This window comes from Rutilus rutilus (genome assembly GCF_951802725.1).
Source record: "Rutilus rutilus genome assembly, chromosome: 17".
Lineage (NCBI taxonomy): Eukaryota > Metazoa > Chordata > Actinopteri > Cypriniformes > Leuciscidae > Rutilus > Rutilus rutilus.
In genome coordinates, this window is record NC_140230.1 from 781,458 (window position 1) to 804,000 (window position 22,543).

The 22,543-nt window shown below is 43.5% G+C and overlaps 2 protein-coding genes across 2 annotated transcripts in view; both read right to left on the bottom strand.

The window, feature by feature from the left end:
* Window positions 1-9,894, bottom strand: mbpb (myelin basic protein b). The gene is made up of 5 exons (XM_084435668.1): window positions 9,762-9,894; window positions 3,016-3,117; window positions 2,877-2,903; window positions 769-846; window positions 1-605 (listed from the first exon to the last, which is right to left on the bottom strand). The coding sequence occupies exons 1-5, from the start codon at window positions 9,876-9,878 to the stop codon at window positions 570-572; spliced, it is 360 nt and encodes a 119-aa protein (XP_084291794.1). The 5' UTR covers window positions 9,879-9,894; the 3' UTR covers window positions 1-569.
* LOC311306989 (myelin basic protein-like) overlaps window positions 8,862-22,543 on the bottom strand; it is a 27,830-nt gene continuing 14,148 nt past the window's right edge. The window contains exon 4 of the mRNA XM_084435669.1: window positions 8,862-10,160. Coding sequence (XP_084291795.1) covers window positions 9,922-10,160 — 239 coding nt within the window. The 3' untranslated portion in view covers window positions 8,862-9,921. The remainder of the gene's footprint in view (window positions 10,161-22,543) is intronic.

The window sequence follows — 22,543 nt, forward strand, 5'->3', positions numbered from 1 at the left end:
GATACGTGACTTGATTTTAATATAAAGCATGTTAAATTAAAATAACATACAAAGTGTATCAAGTGTGAGATACATAATGGTGTTCATATGACTTTAACCTGGAAACTTGTATCTTCCTGATGAACAGAAAATGAAGGCTGGAACTATAACAAGCGAAGGGCACATACATCAGTCATGGAGTTAAACACTGAACAAGCCCGTGTGTGTTCGGAAGTCATGTGTTGTGGATCTCAGCACATGCACAACATGTTTAGTGGATTACGGGACGCAGACCGCATCACTCTTTGTTCACGGACACATGAAGAGTGTAGAAAACACATCTGAGGTCTAACACACACACTCGCAGACGAGGTAAGAGTAACACTACAGAGACGAGACCAAAGCGTTTCAACAAGACAAACATGCTGACACTCAAGATTATACACAACTACATGATACAGGACCGAACAGGAGCAATTCAGATTGTAGCATATCAATGCAGAAGCCTCTTCAAGTCATTGTTACTGTATTAGAAAAATAAAAAGATTGAATCTGTCATCCTCTGTGTTTAAAGGAGAAGAGGTGATGGTTCAGCGCTTGGCGGATGAGGCGGACTGGCTTCCTCCCTGAAAGAGAGAACCAACATGAGAACCGGCCAGCGACGCCACACTGACATTAGTGATGAGGAGTGTGTGGACATTAGTGATGAGGAGTGTGTGGACATTAGTGATGAGGAGTGTGTGGACATTAGTGATGAGGAGTGTGTGGACATTAGTGAGTGTGCTTTACCCTCTTGAAGATGCGGGTTAAGGAGCCTTGACTGTCTCCGCGCCCCTTCTGGCCTTTGCTCTGTGATTTCTGCTCTCTCTGTGAACACAGCAGACGGTATCTGTCACAGCGGGTCTCCAGAGTCGGGGAGTCAGGTTAGTGTTTGAGTCATGGCAAAGAAAAGCCAGTTGATGATCACGAAAAAGGACAGATAAATTCAGAGCTACTGATTACTTATAAAATCTTATCAAATATAATATTAAGGGGCATTTCCTCTAAAGAGGCAAGCGAGGCAGTGCCTCCTCAAACACTGGATGAGGAAATAATAAAATAAAACATAAAACAACACAAATATTACAAAGTGTGTCAGTGAGTGAATGAGGGAAAGTCACATGAGAGGAGGCAATGCCATCGCACTATGATTGGATATGATCGGATATAACTGGTTTGTGTGATAAATCCTGCCTCTTGTTTTCTTCCTGGGTCACAAATCAGTCTAAATGAACAAAATGATGGTGTTAAAGGGAATACTAATTAAGTAAACAGCTAAGCCACTTAGATATCACCACTTTGTCACATCAAAATCAAACTTAAAATGGCCTGAAAACTATGGAGTTAATATTGTGCCATAATTAAACAAACAAATCCAGCATTTTGCAAACAAACTCGATCTGCTTCGCAAAGGAAAACTCGACTCGCAAACAAACAGAAAGCAATGGGCAAGCACAAAGGCCAGTTTGAGTGAAAATGCAGTAACACATATGTATTGTGTTTTACAAATATAAATAAAGGAGCCTAGATAATACTTCACAAATAAATACAAACCATCCTATAAATTGCATGTAACCTTTAAACAAATACCAAATCTAGTGCATACAAATGCATATCTGTCTGTTATGATTGTGTGACACTTGCCTTTGCCAGAGCTGAGGAAAATGAAAAGAGCTTTCATCTTATAGATTCCCCTATCCTAGAGAGGGTGAAGTGCTACTAAGTGCTAATGTGTCTAGATATGTAATAAACATTTTGCAAAAGAAAAGCTTTAAAAAATGTAATAATAGATAAAGTAAGACAGAAACACCGGCTCCTCAGCTCTGGCAAAGCCAAGTTTCAAATCAGTGCTTCTCCGGGAGACTAGCGCTATATTAATACTCTAGTTTAGAGCCATCTACTGTTCTAGAAGAGGAAGTTGCTCAGCTGCATTTGTGAGAGAATCGAGCCGGCAGATCTCATATAAAGGCAAGTGTCACACAATCATAACAGACAGATATGCATTTGTATGCACTAGATTTGGTATTTGTTTAAAGGTTACATGCAATTTATAGGATGGTTTGTATTTATTTGTGAAGTATTATCTAGGCTCCTTTATTTATATTTGTAAAACACAATACATATGTGTTACTGCATTTTCACTCAAACTGGCCTTTGTGCTTGCCCATTGCTCTCTGTTTGTTTGCGAGTCGAGTTTTCCTTTGCGAAGCAGATCGAGTTTGTTTGCAAAATGCTGGATTTGTTTGTTTAATTATGGCACAATATTAACTCCATAGTAAACACGATGACTGTGGGTTTGTAAGTGAGTAATCAGATGAAATCACCGGTCCATCTTCATGTCTGTGACCAGTTTACCGAGCTTAATGACGGATGATCCGAAAATAAGTTGAACACCAGTTCACAAATAATATATATTGTTTAAATGATTACTGCCTTTAGTTATTTAGGAAAACATGTAAAAAACACTAACTTAATGAGATTTATACTTGGTTTTAATATGCAGAACATTAATTACATTGTTAATGTAAAATAAAATACAAAAGAGAATTGCATTTGGTTTCTTTTCATGTAATGTAAAGTAATGTTTATTTAACTAGGAAAATGTGACAAAATTAAGTGTAACTGGGAAATTAATGTACATTTAATTGATAAAAAAAACTGTATAAAACTGCACACCACTGATGCCTGGGTGTGACTGAGTGAGATCAAACCCTGAATTCAGTTCAAATCTTTATGTGCCTCATCAAACATCTGCATGTAATGAATCAAAGGCAAATCATGATGTTTAAAAATATTAGTCAGCATAATGTTAACATGCATTTCTCATATGGAAATGACTTCAGAAGACTGAGACTTACCTTAGATTTGGGGGTAGAGGGAGAAACCTGATGGGGGGGGGGGGGGGTGGAGAAACTACAATGAGAATCTTTAAAAATATTTTATTTATTTATTGTTTGTCAGATGCAAGGAAGAGTGAAAAGGAGGAAAGATACGAACGATGTTTCTTAGGAAGTGCATGACGGCGCTCTCATCTGGACGGCGCCGCGGGGACGCGCTTTTCCTCTGAGGGGACGCAGACAACCCTCCTCGAAAAGAGCCCTGTGATGAAGACAACACACTTCAACACTTCTACACACTTCTACACACTTCTACACACTTCTGATCAGGGGAGCCAGACACTGACAACATTCAGGGCTGGACATTAACATTGAGTTGGTCCAGAGACATTTTTCACACATTTATGGCAGCGATATGATTTAATTTTTGTTCCCTGTCAGTCAGTCATGTTCTCTGTTACGCCAGTGACTGATGAACTGGCATCGCCTTCAGAACAGAACAAGCCAGTGGACACTGGCGAGAGAGATGAGCATCAGGAGCCGCTCCCCACAGGTCTACCAGGAAGAGCACAGCACTCGCTCATCAAGCTCATCGGAGAAGACTCTGCTCTATTACAGAGGATTCTTCTCATCCCTTACATTCTACATTTCAGTTGTGACCATCAAGGAGACGTTTTAGACAACCTCGGGCGAGTACAAATGTGTATCAGATGTCATTTGTGCCAGCTGGCATTAGAATTTTAAATTGAGAAGATATGAATATGAGTAGGGGTGGATATGTATGTACATATGGGAATGTTATGTAAGGGATAATGTAGAGTGAGGCGGTTGTTATAGCGAATACACCCCCGACAGGCTGATCGGGACCCCGACGCGAAGCGGAGCTTGAATCCTGAAGGGGGTGTATTCGCTATAACAACCGCCTCGCTCTACATTATCCCTTACATAACATTCCCATATGTACATACATATCCACCCCTACTCATATTCATATCTTGCTATGGACGCAGGATTCTAACCGTAGAGACGGAGCGGACTATTTTCTTTAGCGGAAGCAATAAACTCCTTTTTAAATCCATAAACCGCAAGATCAGTCATGCGAACACAGGGACCTGGTGCTCAGGCACGTCTCCATTAAGGGGGTGTACGCCCCAGTCACATGTCACAGCTCGCCCGCCACCTCCTCTTCTGGAGTCGCTTCGTGCCATTCACACCCCGGGCGAGCCGATGGCGTCCACAGAACTATTTCAGCATAGATATGTTTGAAAAAGCCCCAGAAGCCATGCCCTCGCTCTGCCCCTGCTTCTGATTATTAAACTTTCCAGCAGTCCAAACTCTTAAGCTACGTTCAGACTTGCAGGCAAATGTGGCCAAAAGCCGATTATTTTGCTCTCACGTGACTCAGATCTGCTGTTCTCATGACAGTGTGATCGGCACAAACCACATGGAATCTGATCTTTTAAATTCCACATTTTTGCCGCTTCCATTTGTGGTCCTAAATCCGATACAGGTCAGATGTTTTGCAATGCGACCTCAGTTTGAACAGTCAAATCGGAATTCATGCGACTTCTACGTTACTCTAGATCAGTGGTGGCGAACGTCGGTCCTGCAGAGTTTTGCTTTAACCCTAATCAAGCACACCTGAACAAGCTCATCAAGGTCTGAGGGTTCCTCGAGAGCTACAGGCGTAGCTGAGTTCTTATCGGGTGGAGCTCAACTCTGCAGGACTGGAGTTCGCCACCCCTGATCTAGATCAACATTCGGCACTATTCTGCGCTCACTGGAGACGCTTCAAAGATTTAACATTCCCAAAGTTATCATATCAACACAGTAGTGACAGGTAGTCAGTGAAGTACAGTGATGTGACAGAACAGTATTACAGTAACAGCTCATCCAAGCAACACACGAGACCTCGTATCATGAAGGCTTAATAACTCTGCTCTCCTTTTGCATCTTCGTGTTTGTGTTTTATATTGCCTGTGCGTAACTTCACTGGCTTCCGCGGCAGATCACTCTAATACTTTTAACCATTTTAATAAATATACTTACTTTAATGTTCTCCATGTCTACTTCCGTATGACTCGTTCTGTGTGGCTTCTTCTCATTGCTCTTTGTGCGGGTCAGTTCAGGCCCATGATCTGTACAACACCCGGATCTGAGCAATAAATCTGACTTGAGCTCGATGGCTCACAGTGGGAATTGAGCCTTAGGCTACTGTATGTTCACACTGACAGTCCTAATCCGATTATCCGTGTATCCGATTAGGATTAGAAGTCCACGCTGATGCCGTCTGAGACACAGGCTTTACTCCGTACTGTCGTCTCCGCCGGTTTAAAACATGTCTTTATTGTACTGTCATTTTCTGCTGGACCGGCTCAACAACACAACCTTGCTTCTGCAGCGACTTTCAGCATGCTTCCTATAACAAGGTCTAACATGTGTACGTTTTACATGGCGTGAGAAAGTGACATAAACCATGTGAAACCCGATCAGAGCGGTCAGACTGACACGGATTTCCAGAAATGTAATCTGAATAGGATTTCAAACCACATATGAATGAAGCTCGAAACGGATTTGTAAAAACTGCATTTCATGTGATGTTTTGCCCTTCACACTTAAATCTGATCAGATTCCAAATGACCGTTCGACCCCCAAAAGACCCGCCCCCTTTAGTTACTGTTGCTATGTCCGACAAGCCATTGCGCTGTCACGCCACACACTCATGTTCTCACGCAGTGAAACACACATCACGGAGAGGACACTGGCAACGCACTGGCAGACAGGACAGACCAGGGTACTTCTGGAGCAGTTGATCCTTTTTTAAAGAAATTTCAACAAAAAATACCGTTTTGTGGCTCTTTTTCTGACAGATCGCTGTAGAGCCTCAGTTAAAGCTGCTCGTGAACCCATCATCTCTGCCTTCTAGTTCATTTATAGCATCAAATAAACATGAATGAACATCAGAAGGAATGTTGTTTCAACCGTGGAAAGACGTCAGGACACTCCGTTCTTCAAGTTCAGATCCTCCAGCGTTAATCTACTATCTCTCCTGACTGCTTTGTCGGACAAAATGGCGGATTCGGCAGATGGCGGATTATGATTGGTCAGACCGCCTGTCAATCAAACTCCCTGCGAAGGGTGAACTGGATATGGTCCGTGTATCATCACATCATTCAACTATTCCATCCAAACTGGCAAACAAAAAACAGGAAAAACGGTTTATACGGTTTACTGTTTTTCTGTATGAACCCCAAAAAACATTAAGCTGGTGTTGCTTGGGGGAATATTCAAGAAATGTTCACGGTTTTCACGTATTCCTCAACGGTACACCAGCTTTCATTTTTTTGGTTCATACAGAAACCAGTTTTTAGTTTGCCAGATTGAGTGGAATAACTGGATGATGCACGGGCCGGATGTGCACAGAATCAGATGTGAACCGAGTCTGAACGAGGCTTTAGAAACCTTCATCCTCTGTAGCTGTAGCTTAGACTGAGCTTCACAAGTTCACACTTACATATAACCAGTTAGAGTAAAGGTTATGTGTATTTGCCATGCAAACCCAGATGAACTCCCGTATCCCGGGTTGGGAAAGGAACAGTTAGAAGTGAGGAGATGGAGGAGGGATGCTGGGAAACTGTCATGGAATAGAGGCAAGTCTGCTGTGTATAATCCTCTTATCTCGTTAACTGAGCTGATTAACTGAACATGCTCCTCCCGTGTTAATTATCTGAACGTGCTTCTCCCAAACTTTGTTAATAAAACATCAGATATTAATTAGGTTACTTGACTGGATGCAATGAAGGTTACCAATCAATGTCACCATGGCCTAATTAATATTCATCAAGTATTCAGTAGAGCCTTTCACCTTATTCTTCACATTTTACTTCCTTGTTATTTATGTTTCCTTGTCCATTTGAACTCATGATGTGTTTGTCTTTACACACTGAAAGGGATAGTCCCTCAAGTCTTTCCAAGCCTGCTGAACACAGAAGAAGATATTTTGAAGAATGTTGGTCCTGTATTTTTTGGAAGTCAAAGGGAACCGAGAATGTTTGGTTACCATTCTCCAAAACATCTTCTTTTGTGTTCAGCAGAGGAGAGAAATGTTCAGCCGTTTACGAGCACTAACTATCAACCTGAAGCGAAGCGTTTATTTGAACAAATCTTGATGAAGTAATGGCTGTCTGTCCAGCTGGGGTTTCAGTGAGGAGAAGGTGAGGACCAGCATACAGCAGCGGACTGATCAGAGCTCTTGCCACAGATATTCTCCTCATATTAAAATAACAAGCTTTAAGTCATTTTTCCTGATGGTAAACAAAGCATAAGGAAAATACAACTAATTTATTCAAAACAATGGATTTGTAGCACAACCTTTTTGTTTACAATGATTTGTTTCAGTCTTTTTGAGTGTGTGTTCTCCAAATCAGAAGTGCCACACATCATTTCACATGTAGTTTGGAGAAAGGTGTATACCGCGGTCCTGGCGGCTGTGTTTGGCCTGTGCTGAGGTCAGACGGCACTAACAACTCGCACTTTCTGCTCCGGATTTGGAACTTTTGCTTTGACAAAAAAAGCAAATGGACAGAAAATTTGATTTATTTTGCCTGACCACCGTAACACTGAAACTATCAGTCATGCTGGGATCGATTATATTGCAAAATAATTTTTGTCCTGTCAAACAAAGAAATGATGAACACAAGCAAAAACAAGAGAGAACCAAACAAATATTAATAACTGATTATGTTGTAATCAATGTTTGCTTCTTCCTGTCAGATTTTCGTTTTTATATGCATTATTTTGTTTTGTTTTTTTGCATAGTAAAATAAAACCTATAGCTGTAATTTGACTTTATTTGCCAAACAATTTTGTCAGATAAATATGGAAGCTTGTTTCCGCCACAGAACAAAACATTTTAATAGATAATTGCGACTTTATCTCACAATTGCGAGTTTATATCTCACAAATCTGACATCTTTTCTCACAATTGTGAGATATAAAGTCCAAGTCCGAAGACAGACTTTTTTTTTTACCTCAGAATAGTTTGTCTCACAATTCTGACTTTTATAACACGCAATTGCGACTTTATATCATGCGATTCTGACTTTATATCTCCCAACTGCATGTTATAAAGTCAGAATTGTGAGATATAAACTATTCTGAGAAAAAAAGTCCGAATTTCAAGTATATTTCTTGCAATTGCGAGTTTATATCTCATAATTCTGACTTTATAACACGCAATTCTGAGTTAAAAAGTCAGAATTGTGAGATTAAAAAGTCGCAATTACCTTTTTTATTTCTCACACTGTGGCGGAAACAAGCTTCCATAGATAAATACCCTAACCAAGCTTAATGTTTTGTTACTGCCTATTTAAAATCGAACATATTTTCCTCATATTTTGATGGTTTAATGGAGTGTGTGGCTCATGAAACACGAACGTCTCCTCCAGATGTCCCTAAAGTCAGGAACACCGCTTGTGAAGAAGAACCGGGAGGTGTATTAGCAGGGACAGTGTTAGCATCTGTGTTCAGTATACGTATATCAACTAGCAGTTTTCTGTCAGTACAATATGATCAGATTATATTAATACTTTTTGAGAACGGCTTACTCTTGCTTAGAGCAAAACCCGTCTGTAAGTCTGCCTGAACTGCACATTCACCTGATCTACGCTGTAAAAGCAGGTTATAGATCTTCCTGTGAATGTGCAGTTCATGTTCTCCAACACCGTAACGATCCTCCGCTGACACCGATGACACGCTGATATATCTGCTACACAATACAGACACAGCATGGACAGATCTACATTTGGAGGATCATATATCAGGGTTGGATGATATTCCTAAAACCTTTCTAAATACTGATGATAAGCCATACACTACACATCTCAATATCTTTGCTTTTGCTCTAGAATAATTAAAAAAGGTGATTTGCTTTTTCCACAGTTAAAAACAAACAGATCTGGACAAACAGTTATTTAGTTTCTAAACAAATGAACAAATAAGTCAGTGTTGGTGTTGTTAGATATATTTTAATGAAGCAAATGTGAAAGCTGAGGACAGGAACAGCGTCAGGGTTGTTACACAAGCTCTTGTCACAGATGACACACAGTGTTTAGGGGTTACTAGTGCGTGAACACTGTTACAGAGAGAGACGAGTTCCCTGAGACGGGGCGATTACACAGCTGGAACATCACTATCTCAGTCTCTCCAAGCCATGATCACCACAGCGGTCAGCCTTTCTGTTGCGGCCGCTGCTGACCATCCTTTGGCACTTTAAAGAGAAGGTCACGACTATAAACTTACATCACGGAGATCTCATTTCACAATCTAACGGCTTAAATAAGTGTACATTTCAGAAGAAACAAATATTCACCTCCCTCTTTTGTGTCTTAAAAGTTAAGGCTTTAGAAATTGCATAAATGCACAAGCATAACAAATCATTTCCAAAAAGATGCAAATTCATTTTTGACACCAAGCCAAACCCTGAGGCGTTTAACCGGATTCTCAAGTGGATATAAAATACATGTTCAGCGCTCATGATATACTGTATGAACAGCTCATAGATATGTGGAGATACACCACACGTGCCGCCTGTGCTGAGCTGTGCGTGCTGTCAGTGAAGAGCTGTTACACACTCGACTCAAACATATGGAAATCTTATAAAGGCAAAAAGTCACGTTTATAAACACAATTCTCACGATCCTTGAATCACAGTAAAATCCCATTACATCCCGAACCGCAGCTTTACTCAATACTGGATATACTGTACGACAGCAGGTTTGGCACACAATACACTTTGAGATGAAAGATAAAAGTCATTAAAAAGCGAGAAATCATCTGGTAATCACACGAAAGCTGCCGGTCGAGCCAGCAGAACAGTAGCTGGAGAAAAGCCTGCTCAATCCTCACCTTTCCCTTCTTCTTCTTCTCCCCCCCGAAGAGCTTGCCGATCTGGTCCATGACGGTCGGGCTCTTCTTGGCGCGGCCCAGCCGGAGTGTGGACTGCGAGGAGCTTGCGGATGCCATGCTGAGCGAGTGAGTCTCTGAGGAAGGAGAGGCGAGAGCTGATCTACTCGAGGTCCTCCTGGATGGTCTGCAGCTCGTCCGACTCTGAGGGGCGGTCCGTGAAGGTGTTGTCCTCTCGGCCCGGGGCGTCCCGAGAGAACAGGCGGGTCAGGTGTGGGCGGGGCCCGTCGGGGTCAGGGGTCGCGCCGATGCTCTGGTCCGCTGCCTCCCGCGTGGAGTCGTTCAGCGCTGGACTCTTGCTGGAAGAGCCATTGTTCTGGTTCAGGTCCGCCTCCCCCAGTCCTGAACACACACACCATTGTCATCAGCACTGAATCATCACTTTGCTTTTTTTTTTTCATTGGCTTCTGGCTTGCTTAGTTTAGGGGACATTTAATATCATTTTCAATGACACACAGTGTCATCAACATTAAATCATCACTTTTTATATATCGTAATACAAAAATGAACAATATTGTGGATAATTCACCCAAAATAAAAATTACAGTGTGAGAAAACGTTTTCAGAGTTTTAGTGTCAGTACTGTATTAAACTACTATCTATAATGTTGAATATAATGTATAATAATGCAATGGGGGAATATGTGTGGGCCTGATAATGCCAGATGTCTGATGTTACCAGTAAAAACTGGCCAACATTATTATAAATATATCTAGTCAGTGACAGAGTAAAGCATATTCATCTACAATAATTCTGTATTTTCATCTTCAGAATCATGAATATTGTTATATTGGCTTAGGCTATTCATTTACACAAACATTGTTATATCAAATTTAGCATTTTCATAATTTTTGGTTGACCTTTAATCATGTCTTGGAGTATCACAATAATATGATATCGAGATATGTATTGAATCGTGACATGAGGGAATCGTTACTCCCCTAGAAATGATCCATCGTAACGAACATTAGCAGCTGAAGAAGTGATGGGTCATTCATTAACATTCACTGTGTGCGTCACATGACAAATGAGCCAGAGCCTCGGAAGGTCAATTAAATATGTATGTTCCCTGTGAATTATTTTTGCTACACTGGGGTGTGTACTGATGGGTCAGTGAGCCCGAGGGTCCCGTGAGTCCGTCCCTGAGCTCCTCCTCGATGTGTTCGGGAATCTGGCTGTTAAAAGTATAACATTTAAAGCCACTAAAATGACTCGACTAAAGATTCTTTCCTTGTGATGAACGAGATCGAAGAGGGAGTCAGTGAAATGATCCGAACACGATGGTGTTGTTCTCCGCAGGTTTCAGCGCGGCTCTTCCTCAGGGGGTCGTCAGGTTGGACCCGGAGCAGGAACACAAAGCCTCGACTGTACCGCACAACACAGGAGAATCTGAACTGACTCCAGTGTTCCTCACAGAGACTCTTTGTCCCTCCACAAAGTTATTGTAGAAGGACAAAGGGAACAGTGTGACTGGAATAACTTCCCCAGGCCAGATTCTGCACATTCTCTGCTCAGTGAAACTCATCTCATCTCTCCAGTCCATCATGGACCGTGTGGCTGACCCACATCACTCATAAAGGACGGGCCAAACCTTCTGTTTTGTCTTATTACAAATGACACATTTGCATAATTTTTTGGTCAAATCGATTTTGATTAATCACATCCAAAATAAAATGTTATTTATATATCAAATATTTCTATTTATATATAATATAAATTGGTAACACTTTACAATAAGGTTCATTAGTTAACATTAATGCATTTACTAACATGAACTAACCATGATCAATACATTTGTTACTATATTAGTTCATCTTTGTTAATGTTAGTTAATAAATATACAGCTGTTCATGTGTGCTCATGTTCGCTCACAGTGCAGTAACTAATGTTAATAAATACAACCCTTGATTTTAATAATGTAAAAGTAAATGTTGAAATTAATATTAACTAAGATAAATAAATGCTGTAGAAGTATTGCTCATTCTTAGTTCATAAGGTAGTTAACTAATGAACCTTACTGTAAAGTGTTACCTATAAATTATAGATAATTATATACAGTATATACATGCAAATATTTCTTAAACATATACATACATGTGTGTGTATTTATATATACAAAATAATTACACACAGTACACACACACATATATTATGTAAACACAAACCTTTATTTTGGATGTTATTAATAGTTTCACAGCCCTAATTCTGAAGCTGAATTCTTCAAGCACAAACTCTTACACGTTCTCACGTCTGGCAAAGAAATGGCTTTTGACCGATGTCGTGCATGTGAAGACTTTTTTATTATTATTTATTTGGTCAATGTAAATTCCATTATTCATGTATGTATGATGTATGATGTATGATGTATTTTATTATAACATCAGCCTGCCCAGGGACTACGGGTGGAAATTAGCTCGAGCTAAAACCTGGTACTATGCATCTCTCCCCTTGAGGTTAATGTTTATTGTACGCTGTCCCTATTTCTCTAAATAAATAAATAAATAATGCATTGAATGTTAAACAAGATAATGATAACGTCTCGGCTACGTACGTGACCCTCGTTTCCTGAAGGTGGGAACGGAGACGTTACATCAGAACGTCTGACGAATGGGGTCTCGCCCGAGAGCCCAATCACCTTCGAGTTGCAAAAAATGAGCCAATGGCACGCAAAGTACCTTGGTCTGCGGAATTTGCATCGCGAGCTCCGCCCCGCTGTGTGTTTATATAAGAAGTAGGGGTGTAAAAATGAATCGTTTCTACGATGCAGACGAGGACGATCCGGTATCGGTTCAGTAATAGACCATAACCGATTATAATGTACTGACGCTTTTCTGACGTCATTTGTCGTGTACGAGCTTTGTGGCGGTGGCATACAGTGGCAGAGGGAGGAGAGACGCGAGGAAATTAAAAATGCTCCAACTACTTTAAAGGCCTACATCTGGGCACATCTGGGCACATCTCGGCTTTGATGAACAACCTGGTGAGCTCGACCTGCAGAAGACCCGCGCTGTGTGCGCTCATGTCACGCACAGATAGAATATGCAGGAGGTAATACCACTGACTTGATAAACCACGTTAGCCGTGTTCACCGCGAGCTGTTAGCGCCTGTAGAGTCTGACTGCTTTAGAGATGCGCGGATGAGCTCCAGCGTCACCCGAATCCACAGCCAGAAACAAATCATCCTCCCGCCCCAATAACTCTCTCTGATTTAAGGATCCGCACCCGATGGTCAAACTACAGTTATTCTGTGTTACGCGTGATTATAAATGGATGATCGTCACCTTCAACAGCGGACTCGGCGACGGTTGATGCACGCATCTTTAATGGGAACATAATACACTGATTAATGAGCGCTGCTTTTAAATGAACATTTCTTTAAAACAAAATTTATTTGACAGATTTTCCTTTTCTTAATGGCATAAACAAGCTTTACTCCCTTGAAACTTAAACTGTCTGGAATGTCACTGTTTCTGTCACTGCGACTTCCCGAACAGGCGAGCACACGCGGTAAAATTTAAAATTGAGGATGCAGTGCCGGCCGTTCAACGGTACAGCGGTTCTGGCAAGAGGACGTAACAGCTCCCTGTCGTGAGGCCAGCACGAGCGAAGGGCTAGGCTTAACGCAAGAGTTACCAAGGTACACAGGGTAGCAGATTCCATCAGGAAAATGCCAGCAATATTGCCTACCCGTAAGGAGGACTTAGGAATACACACATGGACCACCTAGGGGGACCAACCCAGCCGGAGGGTGGAGTACATGACAACCTCAGAGAGGCAAGAGTGGTCTTGCAAAGGGAAAGACACCTGATACCAGAGGAGACTTAGTGGAAATACACACGTGGGATTGCCCAGCAGGGGAATTGCAAAACGTCCTAACGGGGCAGCACACAGGTGTTAGACGTCAACAGTGCTGGGGGAACCCAGGGTTCAGAACTATGGAACTGACCTGAGGAAATTAGCGCACGCATCCAGTCCATGGAGTGGGAATGGCGCAGCAAGCGAATGACACCGAGCAGGTCCTACTTACTGGCTACTTGAAGTGAGTATACGGGAGGACACGGGCTCTACACGGATATTATAGAATCTCGCAAATGTGTTAGGTGTCGCCCAGCCCGCAGCTCTTCAAATGTCTGTTAGCGAGGTGCCGTGCGCCAACGCCCAGGTGTGCTTTCACCACTGGGGGCAGGGCAGTCCTTGGGCTTGGTAGGCCAAGGTATTAGCATCCACTATCCAGTGGGACAACCTCTGCTTGGAGACAGCCTTTCCCTTCTGCTGGCCTCCGTAACAGACAAAGAGCTGGTCTGAGGTCCTGAAACACTGCGTTCTATCAACGTCAGCATGTGCGTACTGGACATTCCAGATCACAAGGAAAAATGCATTCGAAAATGCGTTTGTGCATTAACATCTTGAATGGAAGCCTGTGTAAGGCTAGGTTCAAGAAACGCAGGTCCAGGATCGGCCGTAACCCACCGCTTTCCTTGGGTTCAATAAAGTAGGGGCTGTAAAATCCGCACTTCATGTCGGCTGGAGGGACTGGCTGGATCGCACCCTTCGCCAGTAGGGCTACGATCTCCGCTCGCATGGCGGGGGGGTCCCTGCCCACCATCGTGAAGCGGACTCCCCGAAACCCCGAATTGAATCGCATAGCCGAGCCTGATCGTTCGGATAAGCCAGTGGGACGGGCTGGGAAGCTCTAGCCAGGCTCCCAGGAACCGAACCAGTGGGATCAGAGGAACTACAGGTGTACCCGCCATGGGGCAGCAAGGTGGAACAGACGGCCCTGACGCGGGAGACGTGAGAAGGCGTGGCGTTCTCTTGGGGCCGCCTCTGCCAGAGAGCTGGTGACGGGACGAGAGCAGCGAGGCGTTGCGTCGCCCACTGTCATCCGCGCCCTCTTGGGACCCGGAGGCAGAGATTGTGTTAGTTCTTTCTTTGACAAATTGGGTACCGCCGGCGGAAAAGGAAAGAAAAGGAGAACAAAGGATTCTCCCCCGGCCCTCCTCCGGGGGAAGGAGTGGTCCTGCTACCATCTCCTGAAGAACTAACGACTCCGACTCCGGGTTGCCCGTCTCAGGAGCGCCGCTTATGCCTGGCGTTTGGCAGGCTTAGGGGTGGATATGCTGTGTCTCACGCTGTGGCCTGGATGGAGGCTGCTGCTGTGGCCTTGCGGGAGCGGAGGGCAGAATATGTTTAATCGCCTCAGACTGCTTCTGGGCGGCCGAGAACTAGAGCTTAGATTCTCTGCCCGAGCCCGAGCCCGAACTTGACCCGACCCGGCCCGAGGCCGGGCCCTTGATCAAGCACTTGTGTTACAAAATGCAACACGTCACGTGTCATACGCAGCGCCTCCTCCGCTCGCACGCATCACACCGGGCCCGGGATAATAGGCTTTAAAAATATTTATTTTGTTTAAAAAATATTCTATGTTCTAAAACCTTGTTTAATTATATTAGAGTAGTAGCCTAGGCCTACTCCTCCTAGGCCATCCAAAGTTCATTCTTGTTCATTTTCTGTGTTCATCATTGTTCACGTTTATTTTATTTTTTTTATTTTTTTTTTACGTTCCTTCATTCGGATCCATTTGCGATCCATTCCATTCTGAATAAACAAACAACGCAGTTTACATGCTTCGTCCTTGTTGCATTTTTCACTAAGATAATGATTAATAAATGCACGCACCATTATCCGTGAACTTGATAAATGTTGCAGATATGTTTTACTATGCACAAACAAATGCCTTTCAACTTATGTGTGCAAAATTCAGAAGTAAATGAATGTGCAGCGATTTGTGCAAATAAAAAGTCTGTAGGTCTACTATATGTGTTGTAGCCATTGAATAATCGCATTTAGTTTCATATTTGTTAAAATAGTACAATGTTATTTTTTTACGATTTTTTAAGAGTAAGATAGGATGCGCAATATATCGAGAGACATGGAGTGGGTCAGACATGATTTTGACCACTTCATTAAAGGCTGTATCAGCGATTTCAGGTCCAAACATAAATGATCACATTCATCTAATCTTTCCTAACGATCCGCTAGCTGCCCGCCCCATAAGCAGGCCGTCAAAAAAACGCGTCTCTGTAGGCAGCCTAGGCTCTGAGATCTGCACACAAAAACAGTTGGTTTCACCAACCACTCAAAACCAAAATAAATAGTGTTCCAACCAATCACCGACAGGGGGAGGGTGTTGTGAGGTTTTCGCGTGCAGCCGTCATAGGCAGCCGTGCACGAGCCTAAAGAAAGCCTTTCTTTAAAGTGAATTTCGTTTTGTATAAATTGTATCTTAATTTTAATCAATTTTACATCAATGAATTGCCTGTATTTAATAAATAAGAAGCAAATATAGCAGACAATATAATCAGTCCAAAATCCATGTTTAGTCAGCTTCAAAAGGCTCCATACGACCCCAGCCGACAAATTTTGGCATTCAGACATTCTCTAGCGAAACAATCAGTCATTTTCAGAAAAAAATTTAAATACTGTTTAACTACAAATGTTTGCCTTGGTCTACATTGGGCACCATTCACTAGCATTAGATAAAGAGAAATCATGGAATGTTTTCCTCCAAAATCTTAAAGTCTCTTATCATATATATCATAGAGTCATACACATCATATCTAGGCTGTATTGTAAACTCTATAAAAGTTTATGGAAGGGGTGGCAACGATATACTCATGTCACGATTCGACACATATCACGATACCGAACTCACGATACGATATTTTTGCGATACTCCAAGACATACAAGGTTAACAATTTTTTTTACTGTTGATTAAAATGCTAAATTTGATATTACATTGTGTGTGTAAATGAATATTCTTGGACTTGGTGCTGAAACCCAATGCAGGACCATAGAGACACCAGAATAACAATATTAATGATAGATGAATATGCTTGATTTCTGTCACTGACTAGATATATTTATAATAATGTTGGCCACTTTTTACTGGTAACATCAGACATTTGGCATTATCAGGACCCACAAATATTCCCCCATTGCATTATTATACATTATATTCAACATTATAGATAGTAGTTTAATGCAGTACTGACACTAAAACTCTGAAAACTTTTTGAAAACTTTGAAAACTTTTTCTCACACAGTAATTTTTATTTTGGATTAATAATTAATTATCCACGATACATATTATTGCATTTTTGTATTGCGATATATTGTGACAGCCCTAGTTTGTGGTGATGTTGTTGTGGTCTGCATGAGGTTTGAGCGAGGTTATATCCCACACACACTGAAGCAGTGGGCCGAGGCACGGGAAGCATGTCTCTGAGAGGAGCTTCAGGCATGCGGCTCGAGTCCAGAACTCCCACCCCTGCTTCAGTCCCTGTATGAGCACATTCATGAGGCCTCGAGAAGCCCACGGGGCAGAGACAGGCCCTCGTCTGTTCCAGCGTTCTCCAGCACAATCCCTGACTCCAACTACTGCAGCTAAACCACAGCTGGGACACGCAGCGAGGGATTAAAGAAGGCCAAACGTTCAATAAACCGCCAAATCTTGGCCTAAGAATGCAAGCAGAAACCTTGACTAGAGACACTGCAGTCAAACTTTCACACTTTTTGAGATGACATTCCTATGATAGATGATCCATGGCTACAGAAACAGTAAGAACACTTTGCGGTCCTGTATTTATAGTGTTTGGATGGAAACTCAGATGAGATGTGCTCCGAGTCTAATGATACACACTCTGGAGTGATTCTGGAGTGTGAATTACAGGAGAACAAATATGTATACACTCGCACTCATTAAACATTAGTGAGAACTCATTGCCGAGGGTTTCATAAAGCGGGAGAACTGTATGTTTCTGATATACATTTATGGATAGATTCCCACCTCATCTGTGTGTGTGTGTGTGTGTGTGTGTGTGTGTGTGTGTGTGTGTGTGTGTGTGTGTGTGTGTGTGTGTGTGTCGGTGTCGCACTTTTATGATGGACAGATGCACTTTTATGATGGATAGATGCACTTTTATGATGGATAGATGCACTTTTATGATGGATAGATACATTTTTATCATGGACAGATGCACTTTTATGATGGACAGATGCACTTTTATGATGGACAGATGCGCTTTTATGATGGACAGATGCACTTTTATGATGATAGATGCACTTTTATGATGGACAGATGCACTTTTATGATGATAGATGAACTTTTATGATGGACAGATGCACTTTTATGATGATAGATGAACTTTTATGATGAATAGATGCACTTTTATGATGGATAGATGCACTTTTATGGACTTCAAAACAGAAACAGCCATTCACCACCATTATAAAGCTTGGAAGAGCCAGGACATTTTTTAATATAACTCTGATTGTGTTCGTCTGAAAGAAGAATGTCATATACACCTAGGATGAGCTTGAGGGAGAGTAAATCATGGGCTAATTTTCATTTTGGGGTGAACTAACCCTTTAAATGTTGACAGAATGCTACGACAAAGATATCGCTTTCCTCTTCGGACTTTTGTTTTTCACAAATATATGATTTGAGCTGAAGAAGGACAGACGCAGTAATCACACACACTCAGTCAAGCTCTCTCTCTCTCTAGGCTTGTTTAGTGTAAATCTATGTTTATGGTCTGTAAATCTAGTTTAGTGTAAAATCACACACAGAGACTTGACTAAAAAAGTTGGTGGAAAAAAATACATTCTTCACTCTTGTTATGATTATTAACTTGTTTTACACTAGACTGATCAAGAAGGGCATAGCATTATGAAAACGGAAACCACGGTTGCTTGCATCCCTCTGTTATCGTGACAGCCCTAAAACTGTGATCTCAGAAACACTGCGGGCCCTGTTTGAACGATCTGAAACGCAAGTATCAAACGCGAAACGCAAGTCACTTTGTGGGCGGGTCTCGCAAATCTAAAATGTGTTGGTCTGAAGTAGCTTCATTACTCATAGGTGTGGTTTGGGCGTAACGTGAAATAAACCAATCAGAGCGTCATCTCACATTCCCTTTAAGAGCAGGCGCGCTTGTTCCATGGCGGATGGCTATTATAACGGCGGATTTGCCAGACGCACGCCAGGAGCGGATCACAGCCGAGGAGACCGACGTTCTCGTCAGGGACGTAAAACACAGAGAAGTGACATTGGGGATGGAGAAACACACACAAATTAGCTTCGGTTAAACAGGCGTATCATAATTTGGGTAAATGTGTAAGCTAGATTTATGCCTATTTTTTTCACATCTTCATGGACACAACAGTGATTTCCCTCGTGTGGTAATATTTTTCCTGGTAATAATGTATGATTTGCAAAAATGTGAACTGCTGCTTCTGTGTAGATGAGAGAATCGAAGTGTGTGTGCGTTGTGCACACTCTACATTATGGCCAAGCATGAGCATCTGAATAACGCACCACTGACTTTAGACGAGGTTTCTCCTGGTCAGTGGCGGAATTGTTTTCTGAAACTGCAAAATAGCACCAGGGAACGTTTGCGCCGGAACACGCCTCCTCTTTTCGTGTTATTGTACTTTTATTAACCCTTTCACACGTAAATTTAAAATATTCTGGCTGACCCCCCAGCGTGAGTTTTTCAAGGCGACCGTTATTTAGAATGTGTCACTTTATGGTTTCCAAGGTGACGCGTTATTGCTTGTCACGTGACACACCGCAGCAACAACAGAGCTGAATGAATGATGATCTGTTTTTATGTCATTTTTCCTTTTTTATTCGAAATACTCACAAATTTGTTAGAAATGGCATGAAATATCTGATATTCCGACTGTCAAATATATGCAAGTGGAAGTGTTTTGTTGTTTAAACACCTTTATAACGATCGCGTTAGTTGAGCTGTATGCGCGATGGGCGCCGCCATCTTAGTTTGTGCCGCAGACGCAGTTCAGAGAATCGGATCTGTTGGATTTACAACACATGAATTCATCCACTTCTCCTGAAATACATAAAAGTAAGTGGCTGGTGAACTGGGAGAAGAATAGAGTAAACTTTAAGTTACTTACACAATGTGAATCTGATATGAATTATGAATATAACTAATTATAATGGAAAGGATTATAATTGCCTCTTCCTTTGACATCAGTGTGTATTTTACAAACTCTAAATGTATTGTTTTTTTAGTACTTATGTCTGAAACCTAAAATAAACATTATGTGGATGAAAACACTGAAAAGTTGTGATATATGACAGCTCTGAGCGCGCCTGTCTCTGACTCAGCGCCAGCCAACGCACGAAAGCACATTTGATTTTAGCAGTTGATCACGTGATGCACTGACCGTTCTAATCACACCGGTGTGATCGTACGCTCCAGGGACCAGCCTAGACTGATCACGCCGGTGTGATCGTACGCTCCAGGGACCAGCCTAGACTGATCACGCCGGTGTGATCGTACGCTCCAGGGACCAGCCTAGACTGATCACGCCGGTGTGATCGTACGCTCCAGGGACCAGCCTAGACTGATCACGCCGGTGTGATCGTACGCTCCAGGGACCAGCCTAGACTGATCACGCCGGTGTGATCGTACGCTCCAGGGACCAGCCTAGACTGATCACGCCGATGTGATCGTACGCTCCAGGGACCAGCCTAGACTGATCACGCCGGTGTGATCGTACGCTCCAGGGACCAGCCTAGACTGATCACGCCGGTGTGATCGTACGCTCCAGGGACCAGCCTAGACTGATCACGCCGGTGTGATCGTACGCTCCAGGGACCAGCCTAGACTGATCACGCCGGTGTGATCGTACGCTCCAGGGACCAGCCTAGACTGATCACGCCGGTGTGATCGTACGCTCCAGGGACCAGCCTAGACTGATCACGCCGGTGTGATCGTACGCTCCAGGGACCAGCCTAGACTGATCACGCCGGTGTGATCGTACGCTCCAGGGACCAGCCTAGACTGATCACGCCGGTGTGATCGTACGCTCCAGGGACCAGCCTAGACTGATCAAGCCGGTGTGATCGTACGCTCCAGGGACCAGCCTAGACTGATCACGCCGGTGTGATCGTACGCTCCAGGGACCAGCCTAGACTGATCACGCCGGTGTGATCGTACGCTCCAGGGACCAGCCTAGACTGATCAAGCCGGTGTGATCGTACGCTCCAGGGACCAGCCTAGACTGATCACGCCGGTGTGATCGTACGCTCCAGGGACCAGCCTAGACTGATCACGCCGGTGTGATCGTACGCTCCAGGGACCAGCCTAGACTGATCACGCCGGTGTGATCGTACGCTCCAGGGACCAGCCTAGACTGATCACGCCGGTGTGATCGTACGCTCCAGGGACCAGCCTAGACTGATCACGCCGATGTGATCGTACGCTCCAGGGACCAGCCTAGACTGATCACGCCGGTGTGATCGTACGCTCCAGGGACCAGCCTAGACTGATCACGCCGGTGTGATCGTACGCTCCAGGGACCAGCCTAGACTGATCACGCCGGTGTGATCGTACGCTCCAGGGACCAGCCTAGACTGATCACGCCGGTGTGATCGTACGCTCCAGGGACCAGCCTAGACTGATCACGCCGGTGTGATCGTACGCTCCAGGGACCAGCCTAGACTGATCACGCCGGTGTGATCGTACGCTCCAGGGACCAGCCTAGACTGATCACGCCGGTGTGATCGTACGCTCCAGGGACCAGCCTAGACTGATCACGCCGGTGTGATCGTACGCTCCAGGGACCAGCCTAGACTGATCACACCGGTGTGATCGTACGCTCCAGGGACCAGCCTAGACTAATCACGCCGATGTGATCGTACGCTCCAGGGACCAGCCTAGACTGATCACGCCGGTGTGATCGTACGCTCCAGGGACCAGCCTAGACTGATCACACCGGTGTGATCGTACGCTCCAGGGACCAGCCTAGACTGATCACGCCGGTGTGATCGTACGCTCCAGGGACCAGCCTAGACTGATCACACCGGTGTGATCGTACGCTCCAGGGACCAGCCTAGACTGATCACGCCGATGTGATCGTACGCTCCAGGGACCAGCCTAGACTGATCACGCCGATGTGATCGTACGCTCCAGGGACCAGCCTAGACTGATCACGCCGGTGTGATCGTACGCTCCAGGGACCAGCCTAGACTGATCAAGCCGGTGTGATCGTACGCTCCAGGGACCAGCCTAGACTGATCACGCCGGTGTGATCGTACGCTCCAGGGACCAGCCTAGACTGATCACGCCGGTGTGATCGTACGCTCCAGGGACCAGCCTAGACTGATCACGCCGATGTGATCGTACGCTCCAGGGACCAGCCTAGACTGATCAAGCCGGTGTGATCGTACGCTCCAGGGACCAGCCTAGACTGATCACGCCGGTGTGATCGTACGCTCCAGGGACCAGCCTAGACTGATCACACCGGTGTGATCGTACGCTCCAGGGACCAGCCTAGACTGATCACACCGGTGTGATCGTACGCTCCAGGGACCAGCCTAGACTGATTACGCCGTGCGAAAGGGTTAATAATCTGAATTAGCCTCTATATTTATACGTTTTTATAGTTTTCATGCTAATTTTAGTCCAATTTTTAGTTTAATTCATTTTATACTTTACTTATTTTGTCATTTCATTAGTTTTTCATTGCATTGCTTTCATTTTCATTGTATTTAGGTTTAATTTTTTTCCAGATTTCTTTGTGCTTTAACAATTTTAGTACTTCATTTTAAACATTTCAGTTTATTGCCAAGACAACATTTCTAATTTTGATTTAGTTTCAGTGTTTCAGTATTTATATTGTGTTCGACTGA